This window comes from Cryptomeria japonica, chromosome 8, assembly GCF_030272615.1.
Source record: "Cryptomeria japonica chromosome 8, Sugi_1.0, whole genome shotgun sequence".
NCBI classification, from domain to species: Eukaryota; Viridiplantae; Streptophyta; class Pinopsida; order Cupressales; family Cupressaceae; genus Cryptomeria; species Cryptomeria japonica.
The window spans coordinates 479,651,638-479,675,902 of NC_081412.1; the positions used below are offsets into that span (position 1 = coordinate 479,651,638).

General features: G+C 32.9%; 2 protein-coding genes across 2 annotated transcripts; both read right to left on the reverse strand.

Annotated features, from left to right (window-relative positions):
* Positions 1–8,830: 8,830 nt before the first annotated feature.
* Positions 8,831–9,784, reverse strand: LOC131074605 (protein SMALL AUXIN UP-REGULATED RNA 51). The gene has a single exon (XM_058011249.2). It carries the CDS (start codon positions 9,731–9,733, stop codon positions 9,095–9,097), a length of 639 nt encoding a protein of 212 aa, XP_057867232.2. The 5' UTR covers positions 9,734–9,784; the 3' UTR covers positions 8,831–9,094.
* Positions 9,785–14,267: 4,483 nt separating this feature from the next.
* LOC131857416 (uncharacterized) lies at positions 14,268–15,342 on the reverse strand. Its single transcript, XM_059209956.1, has one exon. It carries the CDS (start codon positions 15,295–15,297, stop codon positions 14,578–14,580), a length of 720 nt encoding a protein of 239 aa, XP_059065939.1. The 5' UTR covers positions 15,298–15,342; the 3' UTR covers positions 14,268–14,577.
* Positions 15,343–24,265: the final 8,923 nt, after the last annotated feature.

Here is a 24,265-nt window from a genome sequence, read left to right on the forward strand (position 1 = left end):
TGCATCCAACCCTGCATCCTCTATCTCTGGCCACATATCCCAAGGCAAGGGAATCATCTCTACCAGCTACATCACTACCTGATCATATGATAACAAAGGCCCGAAGTGTGCCTGATCTCTCACTGTCTGAGCATACATCCTGAAACCCGTGGCATCTGCTGAATCCTGCTGAACTGCCTACCAAGCGTGTCAACCAACTGCCTCTCCAGTACATAGGGCATCCGCCCAATCAGATACTTGCTCCTTAAGGTGTATGGCAGCTCCACTGCATCATCCTCCCACTCCTTGCACTCTCAGTATGGTCTCCATACCACAATTCAATCTCATCAATGGCCCTGCGCCAGTGCTCTAGTCTCCTGATCCGCGGCTGCGAGGTAATCATGTCATATAAGTGAACAAAACTACACCCATGGCCCTTGCCTCTAAAATGAATCAGTCAGGTAATGGGTAGATGCTCATAAACCCATACCTGCAATAATGTCACTTCGGAGCCCAATCCTACGGATCCATGATATACAAACTAATGAAGCTCATAGTACAAATGTGCCAGCACACACAGTCCCCACGCATATCTGGTATGTTGTGTCACCAGTGTCTCCAATGTGCTCCCCCAGCCCACAACCAACCCTCATGGTGCCCTATCCGGACACAGGAACCCACTGATCACTCCTGCCAGTATTGTTGGTAGTGCCAATCCAGTCTGTGTCATGGTATCCCAAGCCATGTGTCCAACCCTCATCTCTAGTCCTAGATTCTGAAACACTCATCTCAATGCATTCCTGTCTCTATCTCAATCGTAAGGAACTAACTCCCCATCGATCGATATCCTCATAATCCTGTATACATCCTGTAAGGTGACTGTCATCTCACCCATCGGCAAATGGAAACTACAAGTCTCTGAGTGCCATCTCTCAGCAAGTGCAGTCAACAATCCCATGTTCACCCGAAACTCAGGCACATACAAAATATGTCGTAGGCCCATAGCCTGAACCACTACTCTCTCCTCAACTGTCAGCTCTCCTCGCAAACTCTGAGTTGATGGGAATCTCTCCCATGACTCCATCATAGGTAGACACTCCTCCAGTCAAGCAAATCAATCATGTCAGTCATAGTGGCATTCCCTGTTCATCACAAAATGTTTCTTTTTATCCTAGTGCTTATATTTATCATATGGCACTCTATCCTAGTGATACTCACTGTTCATCACAAAGTTTTGTTATTTATCCTAGTGGTACTCTCTATTCATCACAAAGTACTACGTGTTTTTGCACTCCCTGTTCATCACAAAGTGCTGCTCATATTTGCACTCTCTATTCATCACAAAGTGCTGCTCATATTAGTACTCCTTGTTCATCACAAAGTACTATGTCTCGGTGCTCATTGTGTCATCATAAAGTGCCTTGATCTATTCTATCCTAGGGCCTCTGCTTGAGTGTATCCTCTTGAGTAGTTTCCTAATTGGCAACGTATGTTCTATCACAAAATTGTCGATCCTAGCCCTATCTATTATCCTAATCTTCCCTAGAGGACCTGCTTGAGTGTATCCTCTCAGCAACTTATCCAATCAACAACGTATGTTCATCATAGAACTACCAATTTGACCTAGAAGACACAAACGTGCCTTCATGACATAAACCTGCTTACATATTGCATAAACACACCTAGCTAACCCAGACATGCCTGGCACTAGCACAAACGTGCCTCGACATTTTTTGATCCTGCTTGACATATCCTACAATGCATTTATTGCACTACCTAGCATGCATTTATGACAACATTTATTGCAACAAAGTAAAAGGAGGTTTTGTGGTACTCACCGACTCTCCTGCATCTGCTAGCCTCTGAAATCGGTGAACGCGATCGAATCTATGCATCAATGCCATCACTGCTGACTGTTGTTGCTCTATTCTCTCTCTGCACTCTATTCTCTTGGAGGTGTGGATGAAAATGAGGATGTTTTCCCCTTGTGGTCTATCTTATAGACTACTCTAGCCCTAGCCCTAGCCCTAGCCCTCGTTTCTCGTGTCAGTCTTCATTATCTCGTGACTCTGTCACTTTATCTAGTCAGTCCATTCTAGCCTTTATTTCTTATCGAGAGATTGTTTGCGATCTTTTCAGACATTTTCATCCAATCTCTCGAGGGGGCATATCATTCCCATCTTGGGGCAACTTTGTATCAGTTCATATTATCTTCTTTGAAACAACGTGACAAGCTGCATTGTCTCAAAGAGGGGCAAAATGTAGACACCTAAAATTGTCCAATCTAATTAAATAAATATTTTATTTATTTAATTATTTTAGCCCAATTCTTCTATTAATTAAATAAATCCTTATTTATTTAATTAATTCATTTATCCTCTTCTAGCCTTATTTCTCATTTAAACAAACACCATTATTTATTTAAATTATCCTTTTCTTAAATTAAATAAATATCTTATTTATTTAATTGATCCCACTTCTTCTATTAATTAAATAAATCTTTATTTATTTAATTAATTCATTAGCCTTTTCCACCCATGATACATGTCATTCATCTCTTAATTCATACACTACCTACCCTCTAATCATAGCCGACCATTTATCTTTTACACCTCTCAATCTTATCCTTCCATTTTCATATAGTGTCTTCTATATAAGGAGATGCTTCCTTCATTATCAATCCCTTGGACATATACATTCTAATCAAGCACTTGACTACGCTTTCAAACTTTCATATGCAATCCTACTTGCAACCACATTTCCGTTCTTTGTTGAGCTCTTATGCACACATAAAATCTGAGAGCAAATCTATCAAGCCAGATCAATGGAGCTAGGAAGAATGGAGATTCAAACCCTATTGGACATGTGATGGTATAATATTTGTGATTTCATTTGATTTGCATAGTCTTAGGTAATCTTCATATGTTATGGTGGATCTTTGTTGTTGTTAGGCTAGGGTTTTGTGGTTGAATTCATTTAGTCTCTCAATATTATTGTTGTTATCCATTTTCACCGTATACACCATGCATCAACACTGACATCAACATGATGCCATGATGACATCAACAGTATAGATGGCTTGCATGCCCCATGTGACCCTCTTTGTACCCTAAAAGAGGGTTTTTTTTTTCTTTTGGCCATAACTTGGGCAGAGGATATCGTTTTTTGGCAAACGAGACATCTTCGGAAAGATGGTTTTGTCTACTTTCCAAATATGTAGGTTTCATCAAATGTTTTCTCTGCTGGTGCATTCTACAAGCATTTGAAGTCAGAGGTGTTGTTTTTCAGTCTCGATCTCATAACTTTTCACCAGTTTCTCCGTTTTTTCGCGATTCTAGCAGCGTTGGGACAATGTTTCAGAGCTCTTCATAGTCATCCATGCACTTTTTCCAGATTTTACTCTACATACATTTTATTCAGTTTTTTGTGTTTTCACACTCTGGTGAATTACTTGGACATATGAGCTCGTGGAAACTTCTCATTTGCGTGGGATGACTGGGTTTGGTTGTTCTTCATGTATTTCTAGTCTTGTGTCTTTTTTTGACATTCTGAGCTTTCATTGTAAGCACTTATGATTTTGTAATCGCATTGAGATAAAGTGCCTCTGTATTGCACATGTATTATGGGATCTTGCACATCAATGTTGTGCCTTATTATACTCGCACTATGATATAAAGTGTCATGGGGGTTTGATTTTTGCCTTCATACCTTTCTCATGTGTGTATCTTGGTTTGCACAAACTTTGTATTTGCTTGTACTTTCATGTCTGCATGGTCAGATGTTCTTGGTTCTTCTTCATGCACTACATTATGGCTTTCAAATTTAGTGTACCTGTCATACCTCTCCCTTGTCAACATTATGGGGGGGTTTCTATTGTTGGTGCTAATGCTTCCTTGGTTTAGTGTTGGAGTGAGCTATGTATTCAGTATTTATTCCTATGTACTAGGCAGATGCAGCGACTAGTTACCCATGCATTTTGGGGAGATGAAATACTTACCATATGGACACTCTTTCATTCCTATTTCTAGAGGTGACCTTCCATTTTTTTTCTTCATTTGATCAGTTCTTCAGACTATTGGTACTTTTGCCATCTATATCTTCGAGTTCCAGATGTTTTGCCTATGTTTGCCATCTAATTCTGATTTGAGTAGTGTCATTGAGGGCACTCATGCAGATTCATGTCTTCTTGATCTTGATCATCTTTTGTTTCTTAAGAGGTTCTTTTTTCAACATCATAGCAGTCATTCTACGACAGTGTTTGCAGCTTCTTCATGCTTCAGTGATTCTTCATGCTCATCTTTTGTTCCTATCTTTTGGAACATTCTTGTTTGGAGGTTTCTTAGTCATTTACCTCAACTTCCATCTCTTCTTGGAGAGGAGTTTTGTTCCCACAGGGTTTTCTCCTTTTTTCTCCTCTTTACAAAGATTTCATTGATTAGACCTTGTTGTCGGGACCCATTTTTGCTTTCTAGCATCTAGTCCTTAGTTTTTTTAGCTTCTCCCTAACTTCATCTTAAGGGGGGGTGTTAGAGTAAAAGGTATTATTATACTTAATTAATTAAATCATATTTATTTATTAATTTAGTCACCTTTTCTCTATTTCACTTAAGATAAATTTAGGAAGCTTTTTATAGGAATTATTATTTTAATAATTCCTTTCTTTAATGCATGCATCCCTTAGGGTTGCATTAGGGTTTTTCGATCTCCTTTATTAAGGATTGATCTCATTGTAAAATCCATTCCCTTACACATCTAATTATTATTGCATATTTTTGCTCTAGGTTTTCAAAGCAATCTTTGTCTTTTGTGTGACTCTTCCATTGTTGTGACAGGTTATTTGCATATAGGTGTTTACTGGGTTCTGTGAGGTTGTATTTCACAACTTTAACAATCAACAGGTTATCCTAATGACTTGAAGCTTAGCTCTTTAATGAGGTAACATCTTGAGGTGATCGAATAGGCCCGAGTGAGTTGGCATTGGATAAATCAAGGTGGAGAGAATCAATCTCGATACCTACATGGGACAAGCCCAAAGCCCTTAACCGACTGTGCCACCCCTTCAAACAATCTACTTTGACATTCAAATCATAAAGAAGAGAATATGGTAACAAATATTTATTGTTTAGTTAGATTTTAGTCAAATATATAATTATATATTTTTTCAATAATAAAATTATTAAAGTTTTATATAAAATAGTCAATAAATTTATAAATCTTATATTTTAAAATTTATTGACAGTATAATTTTTTCAGGCGTAATGTCAATCCCTACCACTCTAATATGGCTATCTTCTTCTACGTCTTCCTTAGTTGAGGCTTCTTCCGCTCCCCCTCTCCAACAACACCCTTGTACTTGTGCAATGGGGTTCCTTTAACTTAAGATGATGGAATTCTATAAGATTCTTATCATCCTTACTCAAACAAGCTTGTTAATCCACTAAAACTAGGGTTTTTGCATAGGCATCTCTAGCTCCTTGCATCCATAACTCATGACTAGTGGATGGTTGTCAAGAATAATTATAGGAAAAATGTACAAGAAAAATCCCCCTGTATTATTCCTTGCACTCATCCACCCATATTAAATCCTAGTGCCCTTGCCATGGAGGAGGGAGAGCTTCATGAAAATAAATTTGCTAGTATGTCACTTTCATAAATGTTTTCAAGTTTGGCAAATTTGAACAAATGGATTTCAAATCATTGGGAACCTTTAGTTTATGGTGAGCTTTATGTTGGCCCTTGCACTAAAGGTTTTCTCTATGTCACGTGTTAGCTTCTCGATGACACAACTACAATACCATAGAATGGCCTATGGCGTTGGAATAACTCCTTTTTCCCCTGAATAAAGCCATGATATCTAGATTTTAAGCCTTTTACAAATACCTTCTCAACTTTTCCAATCTAGGCACAATTACCAAACTTGCCATTACAATTTTGAGGATCTTGATGCTTACATGCCAGGGTAACTCTATTGATAAATATATTTTTGGATTGACATTTTCAAAAGATCATTCTATATTTATTTTATGACTCCTTTACATTTTTGTGGATTATTGAGGAATTGGATCTTACTCATCCCTTTCATGCTAAGGTTAAAATCAAATCTAGCTCCAAGTTTTGGAATTGAATGTTAGATTATGAAGGAATTGCTTGTGCGTATAGGCATTATTATGCTATAGGGTCCACAAAGCAGAGGAAAGCTCAAAATCTTTTTCTCCTCCTTAAAAAATTTCTCTAGTAAAAAGGAAACAAGCTACTTGGTGGAAAAGGATTAAGCCAAATCATCAACATATTTTTTCTCATACATAAAAGGGTCCTAACTTCATGTTTGATGTGCCAATCAGGCTTGGTCCAATTGATAAAACCTCTACACTAGCATCAAAAGTGGTGTGTTCTACAAGGCATAGGTCTAAAAAGATAAACAAGGCCTCCAATAGTGTTAAGCCTACAATAAACTATGAAAAGGTCATTGAGGTCCCTAGTGAAGTCAATGCTACTACTAAATTAAATACTATGGTTTCACGCAACATGAATCCAACTTTGATGGAGAATAGCCAACAAACATTGTAAAATAAACTAAGGATAATACAAATGATTGCGTCGCAATAAAATGTGGGGAAAAAGAAAAATCATCAAATGACACTTTCCCAATGACTTTAAGCTCCTACGATAAAAATGATTAGAAATGATCTATTACAATTAGAAACTTATTGTCATCACAAGGTTTAGGATCTCTTATGATAAAATTATGCATCGATGTTTAGCATTTGATGCATTATATGACCCTCCACTTTGAAGTAACTCATTTTTATAAAAAAAACTATCATTATTAATGGGTATGGTCCCCTTGGCCAAATTTATCAATATATATTTTTTAATATCTTCTCTTTAAATGATAAACAATTCCAACTTAAAATTTTTAATATAAATTTGAAATTTAAAATTATATAATTATTACAGTCACAAATTTGTTTTATATAATTTGTCCCTATTAATTATTATTTTTTAAATAAAATTTTACTTCGTATAAGAAGTGGAATGTGCCAAATGCATTTTCTTAAAATTACAAACTAAAAAGTAGTCATATTCTTATTTTTCAGGAAAAGATTCTAATTGATCATGTAGCATTTTTTTGCCTCATGACATTCCCTACTCCATAAAAATAGTTCTCGAAAAAACCCCTCCTGAGGATTGCAACCTTAAAGTACAATTTCATAGAAGGGGACATCCTAAAAAAAATTGGGGAGTGCTAATGAGATATTTTAGAAGTATTTTAAATATGTGGTCCCATGAATTTTATATGTAAATTCAAAAGTTCAAACTATGGTCTCACAAAACTTAAAAATTGTAATAATACATTCACCTTATATATATATTTATTTTAGGAAACAAGTATACTATATATCTTATTAGTTGAATTTATATAGTTAAAATCCAATATATTTGATAAAGAGTCGTGAATGGAAAAATAATTATGTTCAATATTAGGAAATCCCACATTTAGTTAAAAAACTCAAAATAGCGGATCCTCTCTATCAAATATAAACAAAGGCAATTTTCCCTCCAATTCAACTCCATATGATTGACAAGTGGGAGAAAAAAATTCTTAACTAGTGCAGAAATTTATAGCTCCACCCCAAATTCGACCACTAAAATTCTACAAACTATAAAGTTGGGACTTCTTTTAATTAATCCTATTAGTATTCTTTTGGCACATAAAGTTTGCACTTGAAAGAAACCCTCCATGGACTACGACCTTAACCACCCACATAGGAGCTCCCAAGTGCATATTCATGCATCTATAGATTGATTCCCAAGACCTGCTCAATGCAAGAAAACATAATAAGATTAAGGTTTCATAGGGTGCTTTAAAATCTAAATTAAATTTGTTCCTCAACAATAGCAACCTTAACTTTTTAATTCAAAATTTTTAAGTGGATGCAAATGGAGTGGAGTAAGAAATTGCTCCACCAACTTTAAGCCTTTTTTTTTCTACCGCTTATTAGTCATATAGAGTTTTTATATTCCCGCCAATTAATTATTATTTTTATATATATATTTGGACTACAACCTTAAGCACCCACATAGAAGCTCCCCATGTACATTTGTGCATTTATAGATTGATTCCCAAAGACTTGTTTGATACAAGAAAACAAAATAAGAGTAAGGTCCTATAGGGGGCTTTAGGATCTATTTTAAAGAATTAGATGGTCTCATGAAGCAACCCAAAAATGCTAGGGGGTTAAATTAAATATTTTCCTCAACAATAGCAACCCTTACCTTTTAGTTTGAAAATTTTAAGTGGGTGCAATTGGGGTGGGGCTAGAAATTATCTCACTAACTTAAGCTTTTTTTCTACCACTTATTAATTATATATAATTTTTATATTCCCACTAATTATTTTTTATAATTTTATATTTATTTATTCTCCTAACTAATATGCAAAATAATAAAGTTCAGGACCCACAATTTTTATAAATTTAAAAGCTTAAACTCAAAATTATAAGATCACCACTTCAAAATTATTTTAAATTTTGTAGGAAGCCCCCTCCATAGGACCTTAAGAATTGTGATATGGAGCTCTAGGTCTAATGAAGCCAAAAAAATGTTATAGGATAAGATTTTAGCTGCTACAATTGAGGTGAGGCTATAACTAACTTAAGCTTTTTTTCTACCACTGGTTAATCATATGAAACTTTTATATTCTCACCAATTAATTTTTATTTTATTTTATATGTATTTGTTCTGCTGAATTGAATATGCAAACTCAAAACTTTCAACAGACAGGAAACTTCAAAAACTTAAACTTAAAATTGAGAGACCCTAAAAATCTCAACAACATCCAATAAAATTTTGTAGTTGTAGGAAGCCCCCATTCCATAGGACCTCAAGGGTTATAATTCAGAGCTTCAAAATACTCAAGGGTGTTCTGCCATAATAGAACAGTCGAACTCTTCCAATACTCCATGATTGACATTAGCGAAGCGATTTCCTTCATTATGCCATCAGAAGGCATGGCCGAAGAAAGAAAATGAAATACAGGCGATTCAACAGTCAGTTACGCACCAAAATTCAAGGCTAAATACTATAATACATGATTTGAAGGACAGTGAAATCTTCAATGCACCATCACAGTCTTGCCATTGCTGAAATAGGGTTTGGAATTGGAAGCATATGAGGATGTCATTAGACTGAAATTGGCGGCAAAGCCGTCTGAATCTTTCAATTTATTAATAATCTCCTCAAATTGTTGTGGATCGCAGGGGATAGTAAGAGGCCCTGTGTCATATTCAAAGCCAAATTCCTCCTCTGCCATGCGCAGAAGATCTTTAAACACAGGCTGCTTCAGATAATCCACCGGAAAAACAAATCGCCTCCGCCGTAGATCCTCCCTGACGGCATAAACCGCCAGGTGACCTCTCGGGACAAAATTTCCCGACCGACGCCTTTCAATCTGGTTCTCCTCTTCCTCCTCCTGGTCGATGGAGCGGCGGAGAAGTTTAAATGAGAGTGTTTTCTTCAGACTTCCAAGCCTCTGCAACTTCTTTGTTATCTGCTTTATCTTTTCCAGACTTTGGCTTCTCTCCATTACTGATCTACACAGTTCTGTGTAAATATTTTCGCTGCTTCTTAAATTTGAAGAAGGTGCTTTGTAATGGAGAAGAGTGTAAAGGAGAAGTTGATTATATGCATCTGAAAAAGCAGGGGAGGTCCGGCATAAGTGGTGGCGCTGGAAGCGCGCAACAGGTTGTGGCATGGCTTGAAAGGCGGGATAAGAACAGAGATTTAGGGTTCCATATCCCCTGCATTGGGCCACCTTTGTCTGCTATCTTCAACACAATCAGTGGCCTACTCCAATTCATACAGCTCATGTGCCCCAGAGCTTAAGCTGATGGATTTGGCATCTCATTCATTTAATGTTTTACATAAAATAGTCAATAAATTTATAAATCTTATAAATAAGTTTATTATTTAATTAGTTTTGAATTAAATATATAATTTAAAATTTCTCTACAATATTTTTTTTCAGGTGCAATGTCAATCTCTACCATTCTACTATCTCTGACTTCTTCTATGTCCTTGGTTGGGACTTCTTCCACTCCCCTTCTTCAACAAGGCCAGCCTTAAACCACGCACACTAAGCAACATATTAAGCTTAGAGAATGTTAGTCAACTCTGAGCGTTTAACGCTTTTAAGCCTAGAAGTCAAAGCTTAGTGTGCATGATTTAAGCTACCCATGATTTAAGCTACCCGCTTCAACAATGCTCCTATCTTAGGGTTCCTTTGTCTTAGGATGATGCAATTATATAATATTTTTATTGTCTTCACTCACATAGAACTTGTTAATCCACCAAAACTAGGAATTTTGCACAAGCATCTCTATCTCCTTGCATCGATGACTCATGACTAGTGGATGATAATGATTCTAGCCAAATTGTGCAATAAAAATCACCCTCTATTATTCCTTGCACTCATCTACCCATAGTAAATCTTAGTGCCCTTGACATGAAGGAGGAAGAACTTCATAAAAATAAATTTGTTAGCATGTCGCTTTCATAATTTTTTCAAGTTTGGGAGATTTGAACAAGTGGATTTCAAATCATTGACAACCTTTAATTGATGGTGAGCTTTATGTTGGCCCTTGCACTAAGGGTTTGTTCTATGTCACATGCGAGCTCCTTAAGGACACAACTACACTACTATAGAATGGTCTATGGTGTTGGAATAACTCCCTTTTGGGAATGAAGCCACCGTACCTAGATTTTAACCCTTTACAAATACCTTTTCAAATTTTCCAATCTGATTAAAATTACCAAACTTGTCATTACAATTTTGAGGATCTTCATGCTTTCATGTCATAGGTAACTCTATTGATAAATATATTTTTGGCTGACATCTTCAGAAGATCATTCTACATTTATTTTATGATCCTCCTTTATATTTGTGTGGATTATTGATGATTTGGTTCTTACTCATCCCCTCCATGCTAAGGTTTAAATCAAATCTAGCTCCAAGTTTTGGAATCAAATGTTAAACTATGAAGAAATTGCTTGTGTGTGTATGCATTGTTATGCTAGAGGGTCCACATAGCAAAGGAATGCTCAAAACCTGCTTCTTCTCCTTCAATAATTTTATCGGTTTAAGGAAAATAAGCTACTTGGTGGAAAAGGAGTTAATCCAAATCATGAACACATATTTTCTCATGCATAAAAGGGTCCTAACTTCAATTTTGATGTGCCAATCAAGCCTAGTTCAATTGTCAAAGCCTCTATAGTAGCACCAAAAATGGCGTGTTCTCCAAGCCATAGATCTAAGAAGATAAACAAGGCCTTCAATAGTGTTAAGGCTACAACAAGCTGAAAAAAGGTCATTGAAGTTCCTAGTGAAGTCAATGCTACTACTAAATTAGAGGATACTATGGTTCCATGCAAGGAAAAATCACCAAATGGCATGTTCCCAATGACTTTAAGTTCCTAAAATAAAAAAATGATTATAAACGATCTATTAGAATTAGTAACTTTAGTCATCTTAAGGTTTAGGATCTCCTATGATAAAATTATGCAAGAATGCTTATGAGTTTGATGTGTTGTATGACCCTCCACTTTGAAGTAAACCCTTTTCATTTTTTTCTTTTACTATTAATGGATATGTAATCACAAAAATGATATATGAGGCAAACGTTTGTCATAATAGATGAGCATCAATGATCTATTAGAATGTATGATAAAATCATGCATCAATGTTTATGGGTTTTCAATGCATTGTATGACCTCCACTTTAAATCAAAACAAAAAAAAAACATTAAATTAATGGATATGACCGTCCCCTTAGCCAAATTTATCTATAAAAAAAATTAATACCTTCTCTTAATATAATAAACAATTCTAACTTAAATTTTGTAATATAAATAAAAAATAAAAAATTATATAATTAAATTTTTATTTTATACCTGTTTTTTAAATTTTCTTGTTTTTAAAAATAGAATTTTACTTTTTATAAAAATTCGAACACTAAATACATTTGCTTATTAAAATTACAAACTAAAAAATAGCCATTCCTATTTTTCAAGAAAAAGATTATAAGTAATTTGTAGCATTTTTTAACCTCTTGAGAGTCCCAACTCCACAAAAATAGTTCTTGAAGCCCACTTAGAATTGCAACCTTAGGGTACAACTTCATGGAAGGGAACTTGCCAAAAAAAATTAGTTGGTGGTAATGAGATATTTAGAAATATTTTAAATATGTAGTCTTATGAATTTTATGCTTAAATCTAAAATTTTAAACTCTAGTCTTATAATACTTAAAAAATTGTAATAATCCATTCACCTTATAAATATATTATTTCATTATACTCTATATCTTATCAATTAAATTAATTTTGTTAAACTCTAATATTTTGATAAAGAGTGGTCACTAGAAAAATAATTATGTTGAGTATTAGGAAAATCCCACATATCTAATAAAAAAACTTAAAATAATGGATCCCCTTTATCAGTATGAACAAGATTTATTTTTCCCTCCAATTCAACTCCATATGATTGACAAATGGTAGGAAATTTTTTTAAACTAGTAAAGAAATTTATAGCTCCACCTCAAATACAACCACTAAAAATTTGCAAACTAAAAAATTGGCACTCCTATTAATAATCTTTTAGCCCATAGAATCCCTATTTGAAAAAAACCCTCCATGGACTCACTAGATACAAGAAAACACAATAAGAGTAAGGTCCCATAAGGGGCTAAACACAATAAGAGTAAGGTACCATAGGGGGCTTTAGGATCTATTTTAGAGAGACAATGCTGCTTATAAATAAAATCTTTTCCTCAACAATAGCAGCCCTTACCTTTTAGTTCCAAAATTTTAAGTGGATGCAATTGGAGTGGAGCTAGAAATTGCTCCACCAACTTAAGCTTTTTTCTACCACTTATTAATCATGTAGAGTTTTTGTATTCCCACTAATTGATTAATTTTTAATATTTTTTTGGACTACAATCTTAACCACCCACATAGAAGCTCCCTTGTGCACATTCATGCATTTATAGATTGATTTCCAAAGACCCCCTTGATACAAAAAAACAATATAAGAGTAACGTCCTCTAGGGGGCTTTAGGATCTATTTTAAAGAAGTAGAGAATCTCATTAAGCAACAAAAAAATGTTGGGCTTAAATAAAATCTTTTCCTCAACAATAGCAACCCTTACCTTCAATTCATAAACTTTAAGTGGATGCAATTGAAATAGAGTTGGAAATTGCTCCACCAACTTAAGCCTTTTTGTTACCACTTATTCATCATATAGAGTTTTTGTATTCCCAATCATTATTATTTTTATTATTTTATATTTATTTATTATGTTGTACTATATATACAAAATAATAATGTTAGACCACATTCTCTTAAACTTTCAAGCTTAAACACAAAATTATGAGATAACCACTTTAAAATTATCCTAAATTTTGTTGGAAGCCTCCTTCATAGGACCTTAAGAGTTGTGATTAAGAGTTGTAGGTCTAATAAAGCAAAAAAAAATGCTATAAGATAAAATTTTAACTACTACAATTGAAGTGGGGCTATGAGTTGCCTCACCAAGTCCAACACATTTTTCTACCACTAATTAGTCATATTAAATTTTTATATTCTCATCAATTATTTTTTTTATTATTTTATATGTATTTACCCATGTCCCCATGTGGCTACTTAAGTGATCTGTTGGAGTGTTCCCATGAAAATTTTTATTTAAGGGGAAAGGTAAAATTAGAATCTTTTCCTAAATCTATTGGAGTGTTCCCATGGAAATTTTTAATTAAGGGGAAAGGTAAAATTAGAATCTTTTCTTATTTTGGTGGAGTAGCAATTGCTTAAACTTGCAGCAAAATTAAACATTCATGAGCCAATAGTTCCACAAATTATTGCTTATGAGACTTGGTCTTACCCCATGCTGCTTATCAATTTTAATTAGGCAAAAAAGATAAATTGGAATCTTTCCCTATTTTAGTGGAGCAACAACTGCTTGAAATTGAAAATAAGCTTTGAAAAAACAGACATGTGGCTTTACCATATTTGTTTCCTCTTCTTTCTATTTGCCTATAATTTTGCTTACAGTTTTTATTTGCAAAAATATTACTAATAATTTCACTTACAAAAATGATTTAACATGATTGCATAAAATAAACAGTTATTTTACTTTCCATAGAGCCACCTGCTCCACAAATTACTGCTAAAAAAGTTGAGCTGATGCTAGCTTAAAAAAATTCAATATACAAGACAAAACAATTTCAACAGACTACAAATTTAAAAATTTACACGACTTTTGTAAAAATTATCCTAAAAATCTCAACAGAACACAGTGAAATTTTTGTAGGAAGCTCCCTTCCATTCGACCTCAAGGTTTACAATAGCTTCAATATTTTGCCCTGCCGCGCTGTTCTGCCAAAACAGAACAGTCGACCTCTTTCACATTAGCAACGCAATTTCCCTCATTATGCCATCAGAAGCCATGGCCGAAGAAGGAAAATGAAATACAGACAATTGAACAGTCAGTTACGCATCAAAATTCAATTTTAAATACTATAATACATGATTTTCAGGACAATAAGCTCTTCAATGCACCATCACAGTCTTGCCATTACCGAAATAGGGTTTAAAATTGGAAGCATATGAAGATGTCATTGGAACGCCGCCTGAAACTTTCAATCTATTGATAATCTCCTCAAATAGTTCTGGATCGCAGGGAATAGTAACAAGTCCGGTAAAATAATCAAAGCCAAATTCCTCCTCAGCCATGCGCAGCAGATCTTTAAACACAGGATGCTTCAAATAATCCACCGGAATAACAAATCGCCCCCCCTCGCAATCCTCCTTTGCAGCGTAAACCGCCAGGTGACCTCTCGGAACAGAATTTTCCGACCGCCGCCTCCGCTGCCGATCATCCTTTACACCGTAATCCGCCATGAGACCTCGCGGAACAGAGCTTTCCGACCGCCGCCGATCATTTTTCACGGCGTAATCCGCCATGTGACTTTGCGGAACAGAACTTTCCGAGCGCCTCCTTTCAATCTGGTTCTCCTCTTCCTCTTCCTGGTCGATAGAGCGGCGGCGCAGCTTAAATGAAAGCGTTTTCTTCAGACTTCCGAGCCTCTGCAACTTCTTTGTGATCTGCCTTATCTTCTCCAGACTCTGGCTTCTCTCCATTACTGATCTACAGAGCTCTGTGCAAATATTTTGCTGATTCTTGAATCTTTGAAGGAGGCGCTTTGTAATGGAGAAGAGTGGAAAGGAGGAGTTGATTATATAGTGAAAAAAGGAAGCGAGGTCCGGCATAAGTTGTGGCTGTGGAAGCGCGCAGGAGGTTGTGGCATGGATTGAAAGACGGGATAAAAACAGAGATTTTGGGTTCCATATCTGCTGCATTGGGCCACCTTTGTCTGCAATCTTTAACACAATCAATGGCCTACTTAAATTTGTACAGCTCATATGACCCAGAGCTTAAGCTGATGGATTTGACATCTGATGATGAAAGCGGCTAAACTCCACATTTAAGGATGCAAATTCAGTAAAACCATATGTCCAACCTCCAAATCCCTCTTAATGTAGTTTTGATCATTATACGTATCTCCTAGTTTGATCATTATATATTACTCTACTACATACTCTTCGAATACTACTCAATCTACTCATTAAAAATCTTTAATTTCCCATCTATTATGGCTGTTTTTGCACTTTTAATCGTATATTACAATTAATATTAGTGGACAGTATGTATGGACATACAATTTTTTCCAAAAATCATATATATGACACTTAAAATTATTAATAAGCCGTTAAAAAATTATAACAGGTAATACATATTGATATATATTATTTTACAACGTTTATTATAAATATATGAATTTATTTAGAATATTTTAAAATGGTAGGATTAAGATATAATTGTTTCTAATTTTATATTATTTTTATATGAATTTTTAGTATGTTTTTTCTTATGTGAATTTAGAAACTTTGTCAATTTATTTTTTAACATTTTTTATAAGATTGTCTTAAATATCAATATAGAAACTTCTAACAATTGAAAAGATAAGATATAATCATTTTTAATTTTTTAAAATATTGTAATTAAAAAATCTAAATAGTTTCTATTTTTATAAGATTTTTTTAGAGCATTACTAATTTATCATTGTTTTTTTATTTTTTCTTTTTTTTCATGGAATTATTTCTTTTCACCACAATTGAATTTTACTGGAACTTTAATTCTATGAATCTTAAAGAATTTATATTAAACTATTCACAAATAAAAAAAAAATTGACATTTTAACATTTAAAAAAAAACGTAACAAGAAAGGCATGAGAATGACTAAACCATCATAAAAAATTCATATGACAAGCAAGGATGGCCGTCAAATTCCAGGGCTGAATTGGGTGTTATCTCAATTCTTAGAAAAAGAAGATCTACCAAAATAAACTATTTCTATCACTCACCATGTTGTTAGATAATTTATGAAGCTTAAATACCTCTCTAAAAAAATAATAAGGCACGCGCGTTTTAAAATTAGAATATATATTATAGAAATAAGCATATTTATTGAGTTCTTTTAACTACAAAAATATAATCCTCACTCTAAACTCTTGGAAAGTTGATAATGAAGTTCATAAATATGTTCTTCAAGTTTTGGTTAGGAATCAATAAGGGCTACAACAAACCAATTAGGAACATCTATTCTACTTTATTGTTTTATCATGTAATACACTCTATAATGTGTTTGCGAATATCTTCCTTGAACCCATTTTAAGAATTCGTAAGTCTTGAAGTATCTTGGGTGACCAACCAAGGGTTTACAATGAAACATTCTCTAGAATTTGTCCTTTATCTTTGATATCGGGATATGACATATCCTTTCCTTGTAAAAGATGAGGCCATTTGCTATTTGATACTTTTCATCTTGTAATTTTTTGTCAAGAAAATTAGTAGCACATGCATTCTTTGCATACTCTACTATCATAATATCCTTTCAAACAATGGATATATAATACATGGAGCATAAAGTTTCTTTTTTTATAGGGTTTTAACATACTATATATCAAAATCATAAAACTAATTCTTACTCACCCATTCTTGTTGTTTTTCATTCAAATCTTTTTGATTGAGGAAGAATTTTAAACTATTGTGTTAAGTATTAACAAATATATATATATATATAAATACTACATAAATTTCTCCAAATCTTGTCGAATGGTCTGCATCTCCTTATTATATATTGAATGCCCATTTGTTATCTCTTTGAGCTTGGGACTCTCAAATACTATGTGATACCTAATCTGTATTAGATTTATCTATTCCCTTCTCTTAAAGTGTCATACTTTAATATAAACGAAAGTGAAAAACTAAAAAAATAGCTAACACAAGGTACACAATCATTACTTCCTTGAGCTTGTCAAAATCTCATTGTGCTGAATTTGAGCTAAAGAAAGCTCCATTTTCCAAATTTATAAAATGTATCACCAAATATGAGAAACCCTTAACAAACATCCTATAGTAACTACAAAGAGACCAAATAAACCTCTCAACTTTGGCAATGTCTTTATAGGAGGGCAATCTAGAATCACTTATATTTTTTGTTGATCCACCAAGACACCTTTAGCTTTGATGACATGGCCCAACTACAAAATCTTTGTCATCCCACAATAAAAGTTGGACGCCTTAGTGAATAACTTGACTATTATTCAAGAATACAAACCACTTCATCTAAATGTCTCAATTGATTCCCCCTAGTTCTATTGTATATAAGCATGCCATCATATAATACCAAAACAAAATTATTTTCAATGAATACTTTACTTATACAAGACTAGAAAGTAGTAGGTTCATTCATAAAATAAAAATGAATTAATATAAACTCATAGTTTCCATGACGATGTCTGAAATTTATTTTTTGCACATTCTTTTCTCTTACCCTAATTTGGTGGTATGACATGATATAATGTCACTCTTGTATATATAAACTATCCCATAAAGCTCATATATCAACTCATCAATCATACAAATGGGGTATCAATTCTAATTATTTTTTTCCTTAATGAGAGCCTTATAATCAATGCACATCCTCGTTGTGCTCTTTTTCTTCTTAACCATATCTAATATCTCCTTTATTACTTTTTTGGTCTCATGTTTATGCTTCCTAGGATTGTGATAGGGAGTAGCAATGACAAGTTTGGAACTTGTCTCAAATTCTACCATGTGCTAAAATCCTCTATCAAGTGGAAATCCTAGAGGTATATCTTTGAACACAAAAGTATGCTTATCTATAAATAGAGTAGATTCCAACATGACAGGATTTATCAATTGTGGATGACTTTGCAATTATCACCAAATAGTGTGCTATTCAACTTACTTCTCTTCTCTAAAAATATATCTTCCATCCTCTTCATTGAGAACACTCTTGGGGTTCTGTTTTGTTAGAAAAATGTGTCTCAACCTTATATTCCTAATTTTTATTTTAATATATTTGTATGGATTCACTATTTTATCTTCTAGCAATTTTTTTTTTGAGATTTGGCATTCCATTTGAAGGCTTACTAGACTTTATATTTTAGTTATTTTTTCCTCATATGAAGAGGTATTCATCCCACTTTGAGATTATATGGTTTATCCATGTGTTGACATCTTGTGTTGCGTGTAAATTCATCATGAATAGAGTTACATATGATATATTGTGTTGAATAGGAGAACGCAAGAGGGAGGTTATATTGGAATCTTGAGTAGTATTGTGATAGGTATGGACACATATCATGAAGCATATTTGAGTAGGTTGAATGAGGATATATTGGGACACTCAAGTTTGTGTTTTCAAATAGGACAATAATGACAAATTTTATAATATGTAGCATGAATATGCTAAAAATAGCTAGGAGGACCAAGACTAAGAATATGGTATTGGAATTTGGACCTAATCTTGGCACCATACTTCTTGTGGTTTTGTTGTTGATTTTTTAAAACCTTCTTGTTTCTAGTTTGAGTTCTTGCATATTTTTTGGTGCTTGGAGTTTTAATTTGTATTGTTGATTTGTATGTAATATTATCCTGCCATGTTTACTTTGGATTTGTATGTTAGTGATACTCTAGTAAATACTTTCTCTATAAGAGTTTTTTATTTATAAAACCTAAATTTCCACATATAAAACTTGTGTTAAACTATATTGTTTATATATTATGTTCATATGTGTTTCTACTTTTTATAGTTGTAAAGTTAAATAATTTTCACAATGTTAAATCTTCATTAAATTTGATGAAGGAATTATTTTTATGTAACTTGATTTATTTAACATTTTTCATGCTTCAAAGTACCAATTCATTCCCCTTTGATTTAAATTTCAACTCCAAAGTTTGATAATTATAAGTAAATTACGCAAGGAAATGTAACCATTGCATTCCTAACCCCATGTCAATCTATCCCAAGACCACAACTTAGAAGTTATGATACACATCATGTAACTTAGAAGTTATGATACACATCATGTCTACCTAGTGTGAGATTACGTTGCTATATCCTCTTAGTAAAAGGAAAGATAAGGCATATTCTACTATGAAAATTAATCCTTGAAAACCCTTGATTTCTAAATCCCTTTTAATTACTAGTTCCTCATCCATAAATTTGTTGGTTGTCCCACTATCAATCAATTATATAATTTTATACCCTTGTAGAACTCTATGAACTCTAAAAGGGTGATACTTTGAGAGAATTTGATAGTGTCCCATAAAATTTATTAAATTATAAATTCGTTTAGGTTCTCGTTCTTCCTCTTTAATTTATGGCTTAGTATCGTTTGATTTTTATTATTCATTTATATCAATTCTACGTAATATACTTATCTTCAACCAATACATATGTGACCAAGATCTCATGCTCCTTGCAAGAGAAGCACAATTTCTTCTTGCTAAGCTTGTTCTTAGATCCATCTTCTTTACTTGTTCTTTGTGGCATATTCTTTTTATGAGGAATTCCTTTTTTAAATGTTTTCTTTTGATACCTAAAAGTGGTGTCTTTGAATAAAATTTATTTTTGGTTTTTAAGTTTTCTAGGATTAGATACATCTTAATGGATTTATGCACAAAATCAATGGATTGAAATATTTCACCCAACCTTTGAGAGGTTTAGTCAAACCCTCCATAAAAATAATAGTGATACTCTTTTTCATAAACATTTAACACCATCATTGATTATATTTAAAACTCTACCACACAATTGTTCACAATGGTATCCTACCCCATCTAAGGATACTTCTTAAAATGGGTTTCTAGATGCTTTCCATCAAACCTATCAATTGAGGTTTAGTCAAACCCTCCATAAAAATAACCCTCCATAAAAATAATAGTGATACTTTTTTGCATAAACATTTAACACCATCATTGATTATATTTGAAACTCTACCACATAATTGTTCACAATGGTATCCTACCTCATCTAAGGATACTCCTTAAAATGGGTTTCCAGATGCTTTCCATCAAACCTATCATTTAAACTCTATCTGAAATAATTATGTGTTAATCACATTGTGTCCTTAAATAACCAATCCATGGTACCATCACTCGTATGTTGTATCATCTAGATGATGGGTAGAAAATTTTATATTTTTATTATCATACATTAGATTTATTAAAAATTATGTATCTAACTTTTGGATCCAATCACAAACTATATATTTATTTGAACCGTTAACTTACCTAGTATGTGTTATAAATATTAATGATAAGTAGGAGGTATTTTCCACATCAAGTCAAACTATGATATTGCTATCAGGGTTCAACTGTGTAGTTTAAATTAATGATAAGTAGGAGGTATTTTCCACAGCAAGTCAAACTACGATATTGCTATCAGAGTTCAACTACACAGTTGAACCCTGATAGCAATATCATAATATTAATGATGTTAGTTTACATTTTGTATTATTTAATTAATTTGTCCACACTTCATCTTCAAGTAAAAAAAAAGGTGATGTGGGATATTTGAAATTATAGTATGGGACCTTTGTGTTCATCAAAATAACCTACAAAAACCATCTTTCCCTCTTATTTTTTAGGTGTCTCTTGTTATTTTGATTTTATTTTTTGACGATAAAATATAAATCTTGCCAATAACCTTCGTCATAAATAATATCATCTAAAATGCTTCTTATTTTGTGAAGCCAAATATAAATATAATAAACTTAAGTGTGAAAGAAGTGTAAGAAAGGATGAATCCACATGAATAGAGAGAAATGATGATATAAAGATAAGAAATATGACTTATGAAGGGAAGAGGGAAAAAAAATTAGAAAGATGTCAAAAGTGAAAAAAATAAGGAAAAAGAGGGGAAAAAAATTTAGAAAGATGTCAAAAGGAAGAAAACTACTTAGAAATACACTAAAATAAGTGTAAAATATAGAAAAATAAATTGAAAAGTATACAATATTAATTATTATAATATGATTTGGATTAAAAGGCCCAACAATATCTTGATGTGAGATGACCACATAAGAACATTGAATGTAATGATAAGGAAAATGAAAGTTATGGAAATCAATGAATCCAATGATAAATTGAGTGTTGCATGGTATTTTTTTAATCAATGTCCAAAGTTCTACCCACTACAATCAAGTCTTATTTTGAAGATTTTTTATCTCTTTTGTTTTGGATCCCCATGAGCTTTCATAGTTGGTTACAAATTAGTGAAAATTTACATGAAAAGAAGTAATGATATATATATTTTTTAACTCAAAGGTTAGAAAGAGGATGTTTTTGCATGGTCATGGGATAAAGAATAGAGGAATCTATTTTTATTGTTTATGTATTCCATTTAAGAAAATATGGTTCAATTTTATTTTTTTTGATAGTTAAATAGTTGGAAGGGCCAATTCTCATTATATCGATTTGAAGAAGTGAAACCGAATCCATAAAATATATATAAAAGATCCTGAAGTATAATAGAATAACTTCAAACAAAAGAAATTTGCCAAGCCAAAAATATATTATTTACACTACTACAAATATTAAAGAGATTTGAGCTTGTTGAACTTTATAATTGAATATGCACTTAAAACTTTGAAGATGTCCTATAGTTATTTGTTTCATTCATTTTAATTTTAAAGAGATTTGAGCTCATTGAACTCAAATTGGGATATAATTAAAGCTTTGAATATGTCCTCTAGTGATTTTTTTAATTCATTTGACAAACTTATAGATCCTAGATCTTATTTTTATTTTCTTTTGATGTAATGATTGAATGATATTATCCAGTTATTTGATACATTATCCTAAGAGGATACACAAATATCATGAGATTAAAGAGAAGGGAGGATAGACGAATCACATGAGATTAAAGAGATGAATGATGGATTGATTATATACCCTAGCCCAATGTCTTTAATCAGAAAAGACAAACTATTCTTACAAAAGGATTGCACCTTTCTAGAACCATATAAAAGTAATAGAATTCTTAGAAATTTTGTTAGATTCTATTATGGATCATATAAGAATACATGATTATGAGAGCGAATTCCATGGCTCTAACATGATTCAAATATCAATATGCCAGAAAACCCACCCAACCACAAATAGTTGATCTGTCCAATATTGATCTAGACTCTCTTGTGATCTTGAAATATGTTAGCCATGTAAGCTCAGGGGGGAACATTTTCACAATGGCCCATGAAAAATGATAGGTGTGAAAGTTTGATAATTATAAGAAAAATTCCCAAGGGAATGTAACCACTACATTCCTAAAACCATGCCAATCTCTCACAAGCCCACAACTTAGAACTCATCATACACATTGTGTTTAGCCAATTTAAGATTAAGTTTCTATATCCTCTTAGTGAAAAGAACGATGAAGACATATGCTACTATTAATTTTAATCCTTCAGATTCATCCATAAACTCTAAAATGGTGATACTTTGAGAGAATTTCAAAGTATTAAGCATAAAATTTATTCAAGTATTTTCTTTTAGGTTATAGTTCTTCCTCTCTAATTTATTACTTATTATCCTTTGATTTTGATTATTCATTCATATCAACTCTATGTAATATACTTATATTTAACCAATACTTATGTGACCAAGATCCCATGGCTCCTTGCAAAAGAAGCACAACTTCATCCTCCTAAGCTTTTATTGGATCCATCTTCTTTACTTGTTCTTTGTGGTATATACTTCTTATTAAGAGCTCCCTTTTGAAATGCTTTCTTTTGATAGCCTAAAGGTGGTGCATTTAAGTAAATTTTATTCTTGGTTTGAAATTTTTCTAGGATTAGAGATCTCTTAATGGATTTATATAAAATTAATAGATTTATACATTTCACCCAACCTTTGAGAGGTTTAGTCAAACCCTCCATTTTAATAATAATGAGCCTCTTTTCAAAAACATTTGACACCATCATTGATTATATTTGAAAATCTACCACATAATTGGTCACAATATTATCCTACCTCATCTAATACAACTCGTTAAATGGGTGTCTAGATGCTTCCTATCAAACATATCAATTAACCTCTAGAAAAAAACATCATATGTGTTAATCATACCACATAATTGTTCACAATGTTATCCTACCTCATCTAAGACAACCTGTTAAATGGGTGTCTAGATGAGCAGACACTTTCTATCAAGCATATCAATTAAACTCTAGAAAAAATCATCATATGTTTTAATCATACCACATAATTGTTCACAATGTTATCCTACCTCATCTAAGACAACTAGTTAAGATGGTGTTTAGAAAAGCAAGAACTTTCTATCAAACATATCAATTAACCTCTAGTGAAAATAATCACATTGTGTCCTTAAATAACCAATCTATGGTACCATCACTCACATGTTGTGTCACGTAGATTCAAAGTGTAGAAACCTTTCTATTTTCATTCTCATACATAGGGTTTATTAAAAAATATGTATCTAACTTTTGAATACAAGCACAAACTTTTCATTCATTTGAACCATCAAAAGTAGGAATAGTTAACTTACCTAACATGTGTTGCAAATATTGATGACATTAGTTTGCATTTTGGCTTCTTTAATTATTTTGTTCACTCTTCATCTTCAAGTTACAGAAGTTGGTGAGAGATATTTAAACATGAAATTCTAGTCTAGGAGATTTGTGTTCATCAAAATAGCTTACAAAAACCATCTTCATCCTATTTTTTTCCTCTTATTATTTACATGTGTCTTCTTCTTTTTATAAGAATTTAGTCTAGAAAGGCCTAGATGCATAACCCATACTAGTTCTATTATATTTTGTAGGACTTGGACTTTCAATTATAAGG

Bases quoted from the DNA above. Each gene is read 5' to 3' on its own strand.
- LOC131857416 (XM_059209956.1), bottom strand. From the start codon at position 15,297: ATGCCGGACCTCGCTTCCTTTTTTCACTATATAATCAACTCCTCCTTT.
- LOC131074605 (XM_058011249.2), bottom strand. From the start codon at position 9,733: ATGCCACAACCTGTTGCGCGCTTCCAGCGCCACCACTTATGCCGGACC.